General features: G+C 42.5%; 1 protein-coding gene across 1 annotated transcript in view; it reads left to right on the top strand.

The window, feature by feature from the left end:
• The window catches only part of LOC148039109 (uncharacterized), a 64,355-nt gene that overhangs the window by 6,518 nt on the left and 39,854 nt on the right, over positions 1-17,983 (top strand). Inside the window, exon 3 of the mRNA XM_087674995.1 lies at positions 16,271-16,523. Within this exon, the coding sequence (XP_087531121.1) occupies positions 16,271-16,523 (253 nt within the window). The remainder of the gene's footprint in view (positions 1-16,270; positions 16,524-17,983) is intronic.

The following is a 17,983-nucleotide window of genomic DNA, read 5'->3' as shown; positions in this document are numbered from 1 at the left end:
TGCCAATCATCCGGTCTAGTAATTTGTAGGGGTGGCTGGCTCTCATGCATCTTTTTCCATGCTCTCTTGCTGTCCTGCCCCAAGAACATGGAATACATTTCTGTTTCTAGTCTGCTCAGGTATTCCTGCTTCTTTTTGCGTACCAACCGTCTGAAGAGTGTTCGAGCATGCTTATGGGTGCATATACCAAGTGCCAGCTCTCGCTGAAAACGTGCTCGTGTCTCTCTGCACTCATCATCATACCAGCCATTCTGTGGAGCATTACCTCGTGGAGGTTTATCTGACGGTGTAGTGTGTGGGAAAGCGTATGCTGCTGAAGTGTGTATTATCTCGGCCAACTGTCCTGTAAACTCATCCAGAGAGGCCTGTGTGTCTAGCTCCCTCAATGCATCTCGCACAGTAATGCTGTATATGTGTGAGGTCGCTTCCACAAAATCATAGCGTGGTAATTTTGGTATATGTGACTGTGCTTCATGTATATGCCCATATTGCATTGTGAAGGCTAGAATAGCATGGTCTGCTACTAATCCAATTGGTCTGTCTGAGATTTCAAAACTTTTTATGTCAGGTAGCAAGTTGGGTGATCCAATCAAATAGTCCACTGTGCTTGACCCCTTCTTGTTATTCCAACATGTGAAGCCATTAGATCTTGGCCACTGTGGTAGCCCGTTAAGGATGGCCAAACCATGTGCACTTCCCAGTGCCAGTAGGTGTGTTCCATATTCTGTTATCTCTCTATCTTGGGCTGATCTAACTAATCCCACTTCATCTAATGCAATATCTCTGAACATCTCATCACTAGTGTCAAAGAAAGCAGATTGGTTGTTTCCTGTGCGTGCATTAAAGTCTCCTGCTAGTAGAACATCCCCAATTCTCATGTATCCCATTATGTCCTCATATAGTGGTGTATACGGGGATGCCTCTTTAGGGGAAAACTTAGAGTATGCAGGGGGAAAATAGCATATGGCAATATACATGTCGCGAGTTCTGCTTGTACGTAACCTGATCCACATGTATCTTGCCTCTACATCTCTATGTACCACTTGGACTGTATCTCGGAGCTCTTCTCTAAATAGAATTGCCACACCTCCTGATCCCCTCGTCCCTCCAGGCCGTCTAGGCTGAGGGCGATATACACTTTCCCATCTATATCCATATACATCAGGTAAACGGCTGTCTTTACATTGATGTGTCTCAGTATACATAGCAATGTCTATACCTTTGAAAGTATCCTCAAAATAACCTACATCTGTCTTAAGGGAGCCATTGCAATTCCATAGTGTGAACTTCAGGGTCTCATAGGCCGCGCACCGTCATGCCGTCCTTTTCTCTGTGATGATGACTCTTCCATCTCTGTATACAGCCCATTTACCTGCTTTCCGTGCCTCTAGAACACGTGGCATATTTTCCCTCCTGTGGGCTAACTGGGCTGGGGTGAGGTCTTCATCTAGGTAGATCTTTTCTCCTTTGAGAGCGATCCTCTTAGAGAGGAAGGCTCTCTTCTTTTCCAGGTCTCCAAACTTCAAGATGAGGACTTTGTTTTTGTGTCAGCCTTCCCGACTCGCCAAGCCCCAATGATGGGTACATTTGTAGCTCCAATTTTGGTGGCAAGAGTTGTAGCATCTTCAATTGGGGAGCTTTTCTCGTCTAGTCCAACCACTCTTACGTGGAGTGCGCGTACCCGCCTTTTTGCCTCTTCTTCCAAGGTGGCATTCATGACTTCCACTTTGTTGCCATGCGTTCCTTTGTTCTTTTTTGCCACATCTATCCATTCTGCATTTTCTTTGACGGTATTCTCAACATTCTCCATTTTCTTTTGGGTGCCTTCCACCACACTTGCATAGGTGTGCATGTCCTTTTTTAAAACATCCATTTCTTTTTGTAGTTCCGGTGTGGTTTGTGGTTCCTTTTGTGTGTCCAGTTTCTTTTTGCATTCGTCTAGTTCTTCTTGTAGATTAGAGATCAATGAGTCTTTCTCTGCCATGCGTGCATCCAAAGTTTGTTGCATCTCCTTTTTTAGTTCTTCCATCATTTCAGCTCGAACCTGCTCTTGTATGTCCTTTTCCATTTCCTTCCTCATGGTACGTATTTCAGCACGGAGTATGGTCAACATCTCCTCATATAGTGTTTCATTAATTTTGCGGGATGTCTTCCCATATCTACTCGACCCTGGAGAGACATTCCAATCTCGGGTTTTACGCCCATAGGTTTTGTATCTCGTGTTCTTTGGCGGTGTATGAAACATTGTCTCCATGGTTGGTTTTGTGATTCCTTCATTGTCAGTTTCTTCCATCGTAATTATAGTATGCGCTATAGCATAAAACTGTTTACAGTCTGGGTAGAGTAGTAAACCAGTGACATAAACTATCACTCTAGCATGAACTAGAGACAGTATATCATAGACTGTCAATGTGACTGCATCATAAGATATGACTGTAGCATGAGATGTTAATGTGCGTCAGTCTGAGATCACGCAGGTTTCCAGTCCACACAGCATGCAAGGTTCACATCAGTCTGAGTACATCTGCAATCTCAGTGCATTCACAGCGTCTGCATTCATGTCAGTCTAAGAGAGTGTCTGCAATCTGGGAGAGTGTATGCATACGTCACTGCTGCCACGATACATTCACAGTGTCTGCATTCATGTCAGTTTGCATTCATGTCAGTCTGAGAGAGTGTCTGCATTCGTCACTGCTGCCACAGTACATTCACAGTGCCTGCATTTATGTCAGTCTGAGAGAGTAAGTGCAATCTGAGAGTGTCTGCATTCGTCACTGCTGCCACAGTACATTCACCCAGGACACAGCAGACAAGCCAGCATTCATGTCATTCTAAGTACATTCGTGTCCTGCAGGACAGTGGTTGTCTCCCTGTGTAGAGACGTGACCTTGCAGAGCAGCTCCTTCGGGTCAGCCCTCACGACAGTCCCGCCAGACTATTGTCACTACCGTTGCTCCCACTAGACTGCCGCCTCTTGTAAGACAGAGACATGACAGTCACGTCAGCTCTTATCACTCGCGCCAAACACGTCCGTCACGCCAGCATCCCGTCGCTCACGCCAGACACGTCCATCACACCAGGTACGCCTCGTCACGCCAGCATCACACTAGGTACGTCCATCACGCCAGACACGTCCGTCACGCTAGACACGACTCTTCACGCCAGCATCCCGTCGCTCACGCCAGCATCTCGTCACGCCAGAGAGAGAGAGAGATACGACGTAGACTCCCTCCGTCACGCCAGCATCCCGTCGTCACACCAGCATCCCGTCGTCACACCAGCATCTCGTCACACCTTCAGCTCACGCCCGTCACACCTTCAGCTCACACCCGTCACACCTTCAGCATCCACACAGAGAGAGAGAGAGAGAGAGAGAGAGAGAGAGAGAGAGAGAGAGAGAGAGAGAGAGAGAGAGAGAGAGAGAGAGAGAGAGAGAGAGAGAGAGAGAGAGAGAGAGAGAGAGAGAGAGAGAGAGAGAGAGAGAGAGAGAGACAGAGGCTGCCTCGACCCTTTCCACGCGTCGAATCTCAAACGGCAATTGTTTCTTCTGTGCCACTACTGTGGAATCGGCCCGACATCGATTTATTTCTTGCCTGCTCGCCAAGAATATCTGGTCGCTCTTGTCACAGGTTTGGCGCGCAGTGGCGGGGTCCTCACTAACCCCTTTCGATTGGGTTTTTGTGCGCCCAAAATACCCCACGCCGCCACAGTTGCATATGAAGATCTTATTCCACTTTTTCAGATACTGGGGATGCTGGCACATTTGGACCACTCGGAATGCCTTTCTTTTTGATTCGGCCTCTAATGTACCGAGACACATTGCTCGGCTTAAAGGTCTCTTGCATTGGCAGATAGATCTCATTCGGCACTCGGACTTGCTCCCTCGGGAGGACTTGCTTCCCTGGCATATGGCAATTTCCTCTACGTCTTTGCCATCACTTGTGTAACTTTTTCGTGGCCTAGTACTGGGATTTTACACATGTTGGCTTAGGGCCCTCGTGTATCTTGTAATCATGTAAACTTGTACCTTTTTTTCGTAATTAATACAATTACCTTTTACGAAAAAAAAAGAGAGATAGAGACTGCAAGGGAGAGTTAGCTTAATTTCCCCTATCTCACTCTTCGACTAAGCCATCTTTTCTTGCGCTCTCCCATCTCATATTCATTCCTCATTCTTTATCTCTCGAATCTACTTTGCAGACGATGGCTCCCAAGCGAAGAATGTTGCATGTGGATGGAAATCCCACAACCAGCAACGAAGCTTTGGGTGAGGGCATCACTGTCAATCCAACTACGGTAGGTGTGACAAGAGCTGATGGAACTACGAGCAACACCCCACCTCTAGCCACACAGGTCCAAGTTCTTCGTTCTCTCTAATAAAGTATTAAGCATTGATAAGTCTTCGATTAGTCTTTACTCAGGACAATAATGTTTAAGGTTCGCAAGGTTATCTTGAGGGTTATGCACATAGACGGTACATGCATGGGAAAGATTATATAAAACATACATCGATGGTACATGAAATGATCTTGCATTAAAAGTCTTGCATCCATCCTATGAAGGATTCGCATTAAATAATGGTTAAAGAGTTTACCTTGTGTTGCCAAACCATGAGTGATTACAACTTGCACAATAATTCGAGAATTATTTTACATTGAAAGATAGTTTTGCATTGTTACAAATTTGTCTCGTATTCCTTGCCTTGGGAGAAAGGAAGATAAGGTCAAGTTAAAAGTTTTGCATAGTATTGCGTTAGGGAAAGGCTAAAAGATAAATGTCACTTAGAGAAGAGGTATAAAAATTCTTGCCAGATTGATTATCTCGCATTGAAATGATAGGACTTACGCCTTGTACAGTGTTTGAAACCTTAGCATATGCCTTAGCCGAAAGAAGGAAGTGTTAAGTAAATTTTACATAGAATCGCTCTTTGATCCCAAGGGGGAGAGCAGATATGCGATGAAAATGTTATCGCATCTATTCTTGCATTGTTTGGAAAAATACAATTGGTTTTATTGGTTGATCAAACAACATCTTAAATACTTTCACATTCAACAGCTTGTTGGATTGTCGTTTGGATGATTATTCCAAGTGCTTGTGATTTATGGTAAATTCATGGTAGGAGTTTGTGATGACAAATTGCCATGAGGATAAATGAATGTTTTCCTGGAAAATGATATTAGGGTTGACTGCCTTGATTGTGCTTGATTCTTAACTGTATTAATTAAGGAAGGATATTTTGCATGGGTGGATTACCTCCATGATCGCACCGTGGATAAACTCGAGAAGAGCACTGCTCGATTCATGGGCCGAAGGTTGAGTGGTAAAAAGACCAAACCACGGGAATAATATTTCACTCTTAAGACAGCTTGCGGGTCAGGTGGAGCTTTGGACACCCCTTACCAAAGTCCAGACGGAACTGAAGACCTCCGTGGACCCTAACATCTGAGGCGTTGGGAGATTCTATTCTAGATAAAGGATAGAAATTGTTGTGCCATGTGATTTGGACCAGTTACTTCTGCAAGAATGGATATATAATTTCTCCTGTATGGGCAGGAGACAAAGATTAAGTCATAGTTGCACTCGTACGTAGTACGAACTGGTTCGTACTATACGGTTCGTACCGTACCGCACCATACGAAATCGTACCAAAAAACAAGTTTTTTTGTTTTTTGTTTTTTGTTTTGTTTTGTTTTGTGTTTTTTTTGCGTGGTTGTTGTTGTTTGTGGTGGTTTGGGTTGTTGACTGTTGTTGTTATGGTAGTGGTGGTGATTTTGTAGCCTTGATCGATCAACCAAGAAAGGGGGTGGAAGCTTGATTAGACTCCTCATACATGTTTTGTTATGAGCCAAAGGCCATACATAAGGTATTCAAGCAGTTTCAAACGTTTCTAATTGATGTCTCATCATTTTTCACAATATGTTAGTGTCATCAATAAATAAATTTAGTACCATTTGAGAATCATCAAGTAGCTTAATCCTATTGATTTTACCTTTGTTCACAGCTCATTTTGCACCACCCAACCCAAAGCATTAGTACACATTGCTAATAAAACTAGGCCAGAGGATAGCTTGGCCTAATGTACCTTCTGAGAGTACACGAATTAGTGAATGTACCATCGGTAGCTTTAGCCTTAGCAATGCCAAATAAAACCATAACAAATTCATAAATCTTTTACCAAAATCTTTGGTGGTTTGTTTGGTAATTGGTGGTCTCACAGGTCATTTTGGCCTCTTATAGACGTTAATAAAGTATCTCATGTCATTTCATCTCTCTCTCTCTCTCTCTCTCTCTCTCTCTCTCTCTCTCTCAACCTTCTCTCTCTCAAGCAAACATGCCTCTTATTTGTATGATCATTCATACATGATGTATCCACTCCTATGTATGTACTTGTAAGTTGTAGCGCATGTTGCGCATGAGGCATATGCCATAGAGGTTTTGGCGTGCTACCCTCAAATATTCATCTTATATACTCCAATAGCATTGCTATTTAGACTCTTAATATTTGTTCTATCATCTATAGTTCAAAATAATGAAGTTAATTTTTTTTTTGTACTAATATCGTATCGTACCTTATAAAATCTTAAGGTACCATTTAGTATCATATTTTATCGTACCATACCGTACCGTACTTTTTGTACTTGACAACTATGGATTAAGTTGAAGATAAGTTAAGAAACTTGTTTGAACTTTTTTGTTAAAGGATTGCTTGCTCTGTATTCGTGTTTGTGCTATAAATTATGCGAATAAACTCTGTTTCCTAAAATGCTTAATTAAGGAAGCTGATTTTAAATGTCATACATAAATATGATAGGACCTAATTAGATAACTAAAGAACGCCCATTGAGGGAAGCGGGTGGGTGGAATGGCAGGGTGGTCCTAGAGAACTGGGAGGCTTCTCACAAGGTTTTACCGACAACTGAGCCTTAGTAAGTGTTATGTTAGAACCCTGATTCATGTTGTTTTAGGGGACCGGAATGGGACTATGCCCTACGGGTAGAGAGTTGAGCGGTACATTCCTCTTGTTTTCCATTCTCTTTGAATCAAGTGCGGTATGGATCTACTTCGGCTTGGATATCTTTGCGTAAAGTAGGATGTCTAAGACCTGACGCGAGAATGCTATCAAGAGACCTTGACCACTAGGGACCCAGATTTCAAGTCGATCCCAATGGGTTCGGCCGCGAACGTTCCATTGCGAGGCAGACTTGAGAAACCCTAGGTGACAAGCCCCGTAACATTCCATGGGAGTGCTGGGCGGCGTCGCTTAGATTTGTCTCTCGATGGACCGCTAAAAACGTACTTGGACAACCGATAGGCGGGTACCTTACAGTTGATATATTAGAGCAAAACTTTGTAATGATACGTGATTGATTAATGTATGGTTCGTAGACATATTCTAAAACAGAATAACCTAAGTGGTGTGGCTTGATTGCCATGCATCTTCTGCACCCACGAATATTGACATGCAAGAGAAGAAATTCCTTCTCTAGCAGATTAAGGCACCGGAGTTTGGTGGAAAAGGGATAGATGTCGCAGCGGAGGCAGAGATATGGATTGAGTCGATGAATGATTATTTTTCTGCTGCAGGAATTGCTTCTACCAATCAAGCAATGATAGCCAAACTTAAGTTAGTTAGCCAGGCTTGAATATGGTGGAAGCAATGGTGCAAAGATCAAGGTTTTTCTGAAGCCGCTGTCACTTGGGCTCAGCTGAAAGATGCTTTACATGGACGATACCTTCCGCCAATCTACTAGACTTTGAGGATGAATGAAAATTTCAAGCTCAAGTAGTTGGAATTAACCCTTGGAAGCCTACTACTTAAAGTTTGTAACCCTATTAAAATACGCACCACCTATGGATATTGCGCAGCAAGTATCCAAGTTTTGCCATGGCTTGAACACTCCTCTGAACCACTGTCTTGAAGCAATACGTCCAACAGACTTGCAAGATGCATTACTTCAAGTAAAGCCAATCATCCAAGAACTTAAATCGGGCAATTGTGACAAAGATGATTCCTGAGGTCAGGACAAGAGATGCTACACGTGCAGAGAGATAGGGCACATCCATAGGAGATATCCCAACCGTCGATGCTTCCACTGCAATGAGCTAGGGCACATCTAAGCAGACTACCTTGACTTAAGCCCAGAAGATATTGAGCCTCCAAGAAAACAAAGCTACACAAGTGCAGTCTTTGGATATATAGAGGAATCAGATGAAGAAGAAGACCTAGAACCTACTACATCTCTTCAGGATGATTAGAAATCCTAGGAATTTTATCGACATGTAATAAAACTTGTATTGGAATAAACCTTACTCTTGTAACTACAGTTAACTTGAGTAAAATAAGTTGCCTAAATTTTGAACCTAGAACTTACAAGTGATTAGAGATACTTTAGCAAGGAATGGCAGTTATAACTTACAATGAATTTCTCTTAAGTTGTGTTCTTCTCAACTAATATAGATTGGGTCTTACCAGAATGTCGAAGCTTGGGAGTATTCTTTAGTATTACAAGCAAAGCCGATTGTCCATGGATCTCAATCCAGATCTAAAAAGATGACAATTTGGAAACGGAGTTTCCCAAATAAAAAACCGCTTTGGTCCGCTAAAAGGATCCTAGGGCAATTTGGTCTAAATAAGAAAATCCTGCCAAGGACAACCAAGGATCTTGTGACCACAAGTGATAAAGCTCCGTGCTGTTTCTATTGCAAGGAGTTAGGTCATTTCAAAAGGGAATGTCCAAAGCACCCTAAACACCGATGCTTCTAGTGTCACAACATTGGGCATATCTACGTCAATTGTCCCAACAGGACTCAAAGAGAACTTGAACTTATAGGAAATGAAGTTGTACAAGCTTCACTGATCCAGAACCTACTAGAAACTTATCAGATACTTAGAAAAAACCTAGAAGATATTCATAAGATGTAAAGAGAATAAATTTTCTCTTGTAATCTAGACTTGGATATATCAAATACAATAAGTTATTGTCTTAAAAGACTGCATATTGATGAGTGGTCAGAGTGTCGCAACGAATGTGTGATGGGTCTTACCCCACAAGTTCTAGAATGAAACCCCTAGTGTCTCTCGAGATGAGGATATATTGATTTCTTTAAGGGAAGGAGGATGCAATATTTCCACGTAATTAAAAATTAGTTGGTTAGTTCGAAAATTAGTTAGTCAATTAATAAGTTGGTAAGATTACTAACTAAAGACTAACTAAGGTAAAAACTAACTAACATTAATAACTAATAATTTTTATTTAGTTAAAAATATTTTATTAAAAAAATAGAGTCGTAATCCGACATTTTTCTCGGATCAACAAGGAATGTAGCTACCCTTCACGGAAGTTACAACGTGAATGAGAGTTATGAGCCATAGTAATGACTAGTGTTAATGTGTATAGTATGGATGGTTCAAAAATATTAGATTTTTGGGGAAAACTATAATATTTTAGATATTACTTATTGAAAATATCCTAAAAAGATATGAAAGTTTCTAGATCTGGATGTTATGTAAAGAAAAAAAGCAAGTGATTTTTAAGTTAGTTTTAGAGATTTAATACAAAAAAAGAGATGGTGATTGCCTCTTGGGTGGGGCGTATCAGGATGTCGTAGGGGGGAAATAGCATATGGAAACATACAAAGTGCGTTTCTCACCACGCACTCTCATCCACATGTATCTGGCCAGCTCATCTCTGCAGACTACCTAGATCATCTGCTGTAGCTCCTCCCTAAATAACACTGCCACTCCTCCCGACCTGTGATTACTATGGTCTGTATGTGTCTCCTTCCTGCAAGCTGACTCCCACCTATAGCCCCTCACCCGTGGAAGTGTAGTATGTGGTCCTTGATGTGTCTCTGAGTAGAACACTATATCTCTCCTCAAAAGCTCCCACATCCAATTGGAGGGCTCCATTACAGTTCCAAACTGCCTATGCAAGGCTAGTCCCATAGGTCTCACACTGTCATTTGTGGCGCCTCTCCATGACTGCCACTCTCCCTCCTCTGTAGAAGGCGAGTTTGCTCTCCTCCTTGGTTGCCTTAATTTTTGGCATGCACTTCCTCATGTGTTCTAGTTGGGTTGGTGTGAGATCGTCACCCAAAAACACACCGGTCCCCTTCAATGTACGGCGTTAGGCTAGGAAGTCTCTCCTAGCCTCCATGGTGAAAGAGCGGAGAATGAGTGCACGCTCTTTTGAGCTCTCCCCTTCTGTGCTTTTCTTGCCCACTCTCCAAGCGGAGATATGTGTGTCTTTCTTAATATTCATTAATGTGTATAGCACCTTGGTGTCCTCATTCACTTTTTCATGCATCTTCAGCCCCGTCACCCGAACATGGAGTGCCCTCATTTTCCTTTTTTGTTTGTCCTTCAATGTGTCATTGATTATGGTTGTTGTAGGTGCATGTGCTAGGTGTTTTCTGTTCTTTGCAATTTGAATCCATTGCTCCGCCTCCTCTACTTGCTGTTGGGTTTTCTTGAGCATCTTTGCCCAAGAAACTGCCTCCTTCGTCGTCTCCTCCTTTTTTTGGAGTTGTTGTACTTCCTCTTTGATGTGGGTGAGCTCCTCGGTCATGTTAGATTGAATTTCTCCTTCCTCTAGCTTGGGGTTGAGCTGAATGTCAGTCAGTAGCTACCTAAGTGATTGAATCTCTCCATCTTGGGCTTCGTTCTTCAATTCCAGCTTTTTAATCTTATCGTTCAGCTGCCTGTTCACTATGCTTAGTCCGTTGTTATACTCCTTCTTGACTTTGTTGATGGCACTGGTAATCATCTGCTCTATCTGGACCTTCTCCATTTTGGGGGCAAACTCCGTCTTATTTTGTTGGGCCCATGGGGAAGCTCAATTCAGAGTTCAGAATAGAGGATAACCATTTTAGTGTATGTGAGGAATAGCCATTTCATGACAGGTTTACTGTCTGCAACAGGAGGGACTGTGGGACTAGGAGATGGCAGCACGGAACTGGGGGTTACAGAGGTGGTGGGTGGGGAGCTGATGGATGGTGGGAGAGGCTGGCGTTAGGTGGCGCAGATAAAGCAGGCGATGAATTGCAGGATGGCGAGGGATCCGACTGCAGGGTCGACGGGTAGAAGCTGGCTAGCAGGTGCTGTTGGCGGAATGGGATCGTGACTTGATGTGGAGTTGTAGGACGAAAACAACCTGTCCTGTTGCACGTGTCCAGTTGATGTGGCCTGAGAATAAGAGAGAGAGAGAGAGAGAGAGAGAGAGAGTATATTAACGTCTCTAAAAGGCCAATGTGGCCTATGAGACCAAAGCAATACATACAATGATGGTGCGTTTCTCATCTGGAACGAGAAAAGATGAAAAACATGCCTATAAGACTGAAAAAAAAGAAATAGTGTCCTATAAAAGGGAAACATGTTAATGATCTAAAAGTGAAAGTAGAAAGAGGAAAACTCTCCATCAATGAGATGTTTGTCCTCTAAGGAGGTGTATCTCTGCATGGCTGAGGCGTCTCGGCATCTGTCCCCTGTGGCGCTCAATGATGGCTTTAATTTGTCTGTGGTGTGGGTGTCTAGGCCTTCGTTCGGGTGGACATGGGCGCCTAGACCAGCTAAGTGCCGTTGCTCTATCTAAAGGAACACCTACAGAAGAGGTCCAATGATGATGTACTCCTGTAGGCTGTGTGGCAGTAGTAGTGGTATCTGCCATACTCTGTCGTGTATCAGTGAAAAAGTCAGTGACTGCTCTCTATCTATGTGAGCCGAGCTGTGGGGGCCTCCTACTCCGTAGAATTGTTGCTCTGCGCCTCTGGAGCTCCAAGAGGAAGAATCCCAAGCATCTCTAATCCTCAAATTGCATGATCCGTCTCAGGGGTTCAAAACCCTCTCGAAACAGACAGTGGTATCTACCTCGTATATCATAATATACAGTGCATCGGCATATGTAGTGTTCCTCTGTCTCTGGCTCTCTGTCGCATAGTGGTCATATGCGTTCCTCTGTCTGTATACCCTCCCATCTGCATGTCTCAATCCTCAGGTGGTGGGATGAGGTGCAGATCTGGCCAATAACTGTGCGTAGACCATGAGGCAGCTGTGTGTCCATATAATTGGGTCGGGTGATGAAACCATCCTCAGATACCTGAAGGAAGTGGTTCTGGTAGTGTGCCATCCTCGTGCCATGGGGGGGGAGGGGGGTCGGATCCAGGTCTTCTCCATATCTAACTTTAGTATGTCTACTCTGATCATATGGAGAGAGAGAGAGAGAGAGAGAGAGAGAGAGAGAGAGAGAGAGAGAGGAGTTACCCCGAGAGGCTGCAAAGGAGAGAGTTAGCTCAATTTCCCCTATCTCAGTCGTCGACTAAGCCATCTTCTCTTACGCTCTCCCATCTCAAATTCATTCCTCATTCTTTATCTCTCGAATCTACTTTGCGGACGATGGCTCCCAAGCAAATAATGTCGCGTACGGATGGCAATCCCACAACCAGCAACGAAGCTTCGGGTAAGGGCATCATTGTCAATCCAACTACGGTAGGTATGACAAGAGCTGATGGAACCACGAGCAACACCCCACCTCTAGCCACTCAGGTCTAAGTTCTTCATTCTCTCTAATAAAGTATTAAGCATCGATAAGTCTTTACTTAGGACAATATTGTTTAAGGTTCACAAGGTTACCTTGAGGGTTATGCACATAGACGGTACATGCATGGAAAAGATTATATGAAATATACATTGATGGTACATGAAATGATCTTGCATTAAAAGTCTTGCATCCATCCTATGAAGGGTTTGCATTAAATAACGGTTAAAGAGTTTACCTTGTGCTACCAAACCATGAGTGATTATAACTTGCACAATAATTCGAGAATTATTTTACATTGAAAGATAGTCTTGTATCGTTATAAATTTGTCTCGCATTCCTTGCCTTGGGAGAAAGGAAGATAAGGTCAAGTTAAAAGTTCTGCATAGTATTGTGCTAGGGAAAGTCTAAAAGATAAATGTCACTTAGAGAAGAGACATAAAAGCTCTTACCAGATCAATTATCTCGCATTGAAATGATAGGACTTACGTCTTGTACAGTGTTTGAAACCTTAGCATATGCCTTAGCCGAAAGAAGGAAGTATTAAGTAAATTTTACATAGAATCGCTCTTTGATCCCAAGGGGAAGAGCAGATATGCGATGGAAATGTTATCGCGTCTATTCTTGCATTGTTTGGAAAAATACAATTGGTTTTGTTGGTTGATTAAATAACATCTTAAATGCTTTTAGATTCAACAGCTTGTTGGATTGTCATTTGGATGATTATTCTAAGTGCTTGTGATTTATGGTAAATTCATGGCAAGGGTATGTGATGACAAATTGCCATGAGGATAAAGGAATGTTTTCTTGAAAAATGATATTAGGACTGACTGCTTTGATTGTGCTTGATTCTTAACCGGATTAATTAAAAAAGGATATTTTGCATGGTGGATCACCTCTATGATCACACCGCGGATAAATCCGAGAAGGGCACTGCTCGATTTATGGGCCGAAGGTTGAGTGGTGAAAATGCCAAACCACGGGAATGATGTTTCACTCCTAGACAGCTTGCAGGTTAGGTGGAGCTCTCGACACCCCTTGCCAAGTCCGGACGGAGTTGAAGACCTCCATGGGTCCCAATGTTTGAGGCGTTGGGAGATCCTATTCTAGATAAATGATAGAAATCATAGTGCCATGTGATTTGGACCAATTACCTCTGCAAGACAGAATGGATATATAATTTCTCTTGTATGGGTAGGAGACAAAGATTAACTTGAAGATAAGTTAAGAAACTTGTTTGAACTTGTTTGTCAAAGGGTTGCTTGCTTTGTATTCGTGTTTATGCTATAAATTACGCGAATGAACTCTGTTCTCTAAAAGACTTAATCAAGGAAGCTAATTTTAAATGTCACACATAAATATGATGGGATCTAATTAGATAACTAAAGAACGCCCATTGAGGAGAGAACTGGGAGGCTTCTCACAAGGTGGGAAGGTTTTATTGACAACCGACCCTTAGTAAGTGTTAGGTTAGAACCCCGATTCATGCTGTTTTAAGGGACCGGAATGGGACTATGCCCTACGGGTAGAGAGGTTGAGTGGCGCATCCCTCTTGTTTCCCATTCTCTTTGAACCAAGTGCGGTATGGATCTGCTTCGGCTTAGGTATCTCTGTGTAAAGTAGGATGTCCAAGACCCGATGCTAGAATGCTATCAGGAGACCTTGACTACTAGGGACACAGATTTCAGGTCGATCCTAGTGGGTTCGGCTGCGAATGTTTCGTTGCGAGGTGGACTCGAGAAAACCTAGGCGATAAGCCCCGTAACATTCCATGGGAGTGCCGGGTGGCGTCGCTTAGATTCGTCTCTCGATGGACCGCTAAAAACGTGCTTGGACAACCGATAGGCAGGCACCTCAAAGAGAGGAATTGGTGACAACAAAGAGTTAGAAAGCTGATGTTGAAGATAATTAGTGAATTGCATAAAAGTCCCAGCTTTTTAAATAGGCAATGGAAGCACAACTTGTCGACCTGATTTAGCGCAGGTGGGACTTGCCAAAATTAGCGATTGCATAGATATTCTAGGTGACCTGGTGGTTGGCTTGGTGGTGGGAAAGGGCTGAAATGACCAATGCAGTTAGTGCTAGAGCTTCTAATGTCTCCATTTGACTTAGACCAAGGCTCACAAACAGGAGATGATGCATGAAAAAATTGAAATAAATTATGAATGCTAACACGCCCTCTCAGATCATGGGAGTGGCTGAAGGCTGAGAAAATTCATGTGATGATGCATAGAAAGCCATGAAACTTGGAAGGACTTTCGCGAAGTTTGGATCCAATATTGCAATTGGCTCAACATAAATCCCAGAAACTATATCCAAGAGCTCATACAAGTCTAGGATGGCATTGATCTTGAACTTCACACGGTATAATTGGTTCCATAAGTTTGCCTTTGTGATGGTGGGTGGACGAAATTGTAGGGCTTACATTGGCCCAATGACATTGCTGCTCCTTCCATAACTTTTGCCACTTGCCAAAATCACTCCTAGTCTTTTTCTACTATAAAAGCCAATTCTACTCATATTGAAGTCATTTACTTAAGGCACCTAGTGCTCTAATACCATAAAAGAAACCATAGCACAATGGAAGGTAACAATTAACACAAGTACATGAGAGAGAATAGGAGAGAATAGAAGATTTCCATTACACAAAATTAATACAACTGATGCTAAAGACTTTGTCCACTTGTGCACTCCTACGAGCTTCAATGATGTTCTAGATAGTGTTGGATGGAGGACACTAAGTGTAGAAGGTGTGAGTGCTGAATAGCTATGATGTGGTGGAGGGTAGCATTGCCTATGTATATATGTAATGTTGGAGGTTGACTAGTCATAGATGCCATGGGCGGTTCATCTTGACTCACTGTCCATGTTGTCTGATTGTCCCACCAACCAGTTCCCACATATATGATATATGATAGTCCAAGGAGTATTCCCTATAATTGGCGGGGTTAACTCTTTCCCACTTGACGCAATGGTCAAGTCCACATAGTTCATATTATAACCATTTGATCTGTAAGGCCAGATCCCTTCCAACTTCTAAATTGGGAACCCCACCAATGTTTACCACCTATTATGGCTTCTCCTTCGTTGGCGGCCTTACAACATTCAGCACTCTGGCAATTGAGTCGTGGGCAATGAATTTTGAGTGACCTCAAAAATAGGTCATTATGGCCTGCTAATTCAAAGTCCCATAGGATGTACAAGATCTATATTTTGGCCCTACCAAAGTGATAACATGAATTTAAAAGTAAAGCACTTGGTTTAAGACTACAGATATTTAGCTCATATGACACCACACCTTGAATTTGGATGTATGTTTCTCTCTAGCCCCTATTTAATTACCATGGTTTCATAGTACCACTTTAGGCCAACGATGCATCCTCTTCCATATGATATCCCTTCTAAATCTTAATATTTGTTGGTAATAGTTTAACTGTCAAGTGCCTTTTCTGTAAGGGTTGGAGTAGAAAGATTGCTTCACAGAGTGTTGGGAGTATAAAATTCTTGGCTTGACTGGCTGCTGCCCACATAAGCTTGCACTACGTGGATATAAAACTCTAGAAGTAGAGCTTTAATGCTCAAATAATATAATCAGTTTGAAATTGACCTTGTAATGGTCTTTTACTATGCGATTTGAAGTGCTTTTTGAGATCAGCCTTGCAAAATTCATTTCAAAACCTTGCCTTGTCATTTATTTCAATGTTGATATGTATCTTGGATGAACATTGTGCTTGCAGGTAATGGAAAGAGAAGAGAAAACACTTCAGAATGGTCCTTTGGATGAGGAAACCAATAGTACCATGAAGCTGTGTAGTTGGAACTTAACAACTCAGGAAGACATGGCAGTCATGAATAGAGGTGACCTGAACAATGTACCGACTCTGAGAGAGAATGATATGAATTGCCCATCATCTCATACAAACAAAACACCTCAAAACTCAAGGTTTCCTACTGAACAAGATGTCACAAATCAATGGCGACATGCAAAAGGTATCTTGATACTATCATCAGGGATTACTTGATAAGAAAAACGTTAATTTTAACCTTTTATTAGATTATAGTTAGATATTTAGAAGATTGAGTGCAGTTCGTTTTTTGGTTTTCAAAGATAAGACATAGAACCTAAATAGCTATAAAGAAAGCACCGGGAAACCCTATAATCACAAAGAAATGGTAGGGTTTGCAATGGCGACAATAGATTGTATGACAAACATTGATCATGAATGAAACCAGAAACACAGAGAATGGAAGAATGATGAATCAAATCCAATGACAGTACAATAGGTGCCCCTGGCCTTTGTGTCTCTGGGACCAGGGACAGGGCATGAACCATGGAGTTTGGAGTTGCCAAAGTGGCTTGAGATGATTGCACCATCTTGGCTAATCAGGTGGTAGCACTTGTGAAAGGGAATGCTCTGTGGAGGGAGCAAAATGGAATCTTTTGGGTAGGGGGAAGTTGAAGAAGACACTAGATAAAGATGGAAGATAGTGAAGGGGGTTAAATGCAGTCCTCCATAGCTGCGGGTAAAGATGAGGATGATCTCTAGGGGCAATAGCAACAAAAATGAAATTGTCTGCTGATGGAAGGACTTGTAGCAGAAAAAATGCAAATGTCTGCTGTCTGGAAAAGCCACTTGGAAGGTCTCTAGGGGCATCAGTAGCAAAGACGAAATTGTTTGTTGATGGAAGGATGTGTAGCAGCAAAAATGCAAAATGTTGCTAGTTGGAAAAGCCTCCGGGAAGGTCTCCAAAGGCATCGACAGCAAAAATGAACTTATCTATTGATGAAAGGTCGTGTAGCAGTCAAAATACGACAATGGATGAAGATTAGAGCACCTAGATGATGGATGCAGGTGGGTAGCAGCAGTTGGGAGACAAGCAATTTGAGATGGCAGCATCCAGAATGCACCAAATAGGGCAGCAGCAGCTTAGTTGTGATGGCATCCACTAGGCGCCCATAGGAGGAAGGGGCAGCATTCAGAGAAGAGGAGAGTGGCTAGGAGAATGAAGACGAATGATCTAAAAGTAAGAGAGAATGGGATGCCCTAACATGCCCTTTTATAGGGGATTTTTGGGCATTTGTGTCACTATGCAGATAAATGCCTTTTATACGTGAATAATGCTTTTGAAGATGAATTAAGGAGCAATAATTAGGCAATAATACACTAACTAATTATTAATGCTAGCCTTGATTTTGGTTTCTCAACACCCTTCTCAAGCCCGAAAAGGTGCCTAAGATGCAGAGAAAGTCATGCTCCACCCAGTAATTAGCTTAAAATTTCAAGGCAATAAATACATACAGTAGGACCCCCCATGAAGGACACTTACATGACAAGCGAGTTGGTGAAGAAAATTGTTAGTGCTTGAGATGGCAGTGAAAGGCACTCCACTCCTCACATCCAAGAGAGGAAGACTGAGAGAAAATACATGTACCATAGTAGAAAGCTTGA

This window comes from Lygodium microphyllum, chromosome 3, assembly GCF_053477565.2.
Source record: "Lygodium microphyllum isolate KBCC chromosome 3, Lygodium_microphyllum_v1.1.10, whole genome shotgun sequence".
NCBI classification, from domain to species: domain Eukaryota; kingdom Viridiplantae; phylum Streptophyta; class Polypodiopsida; order Schizaeales; family Lygodiaceae; genus Lygodium; species Lygodium microphyllum.
This window is presented reverse-complemented; position numbering and strand designations above follow the sequence as displayed.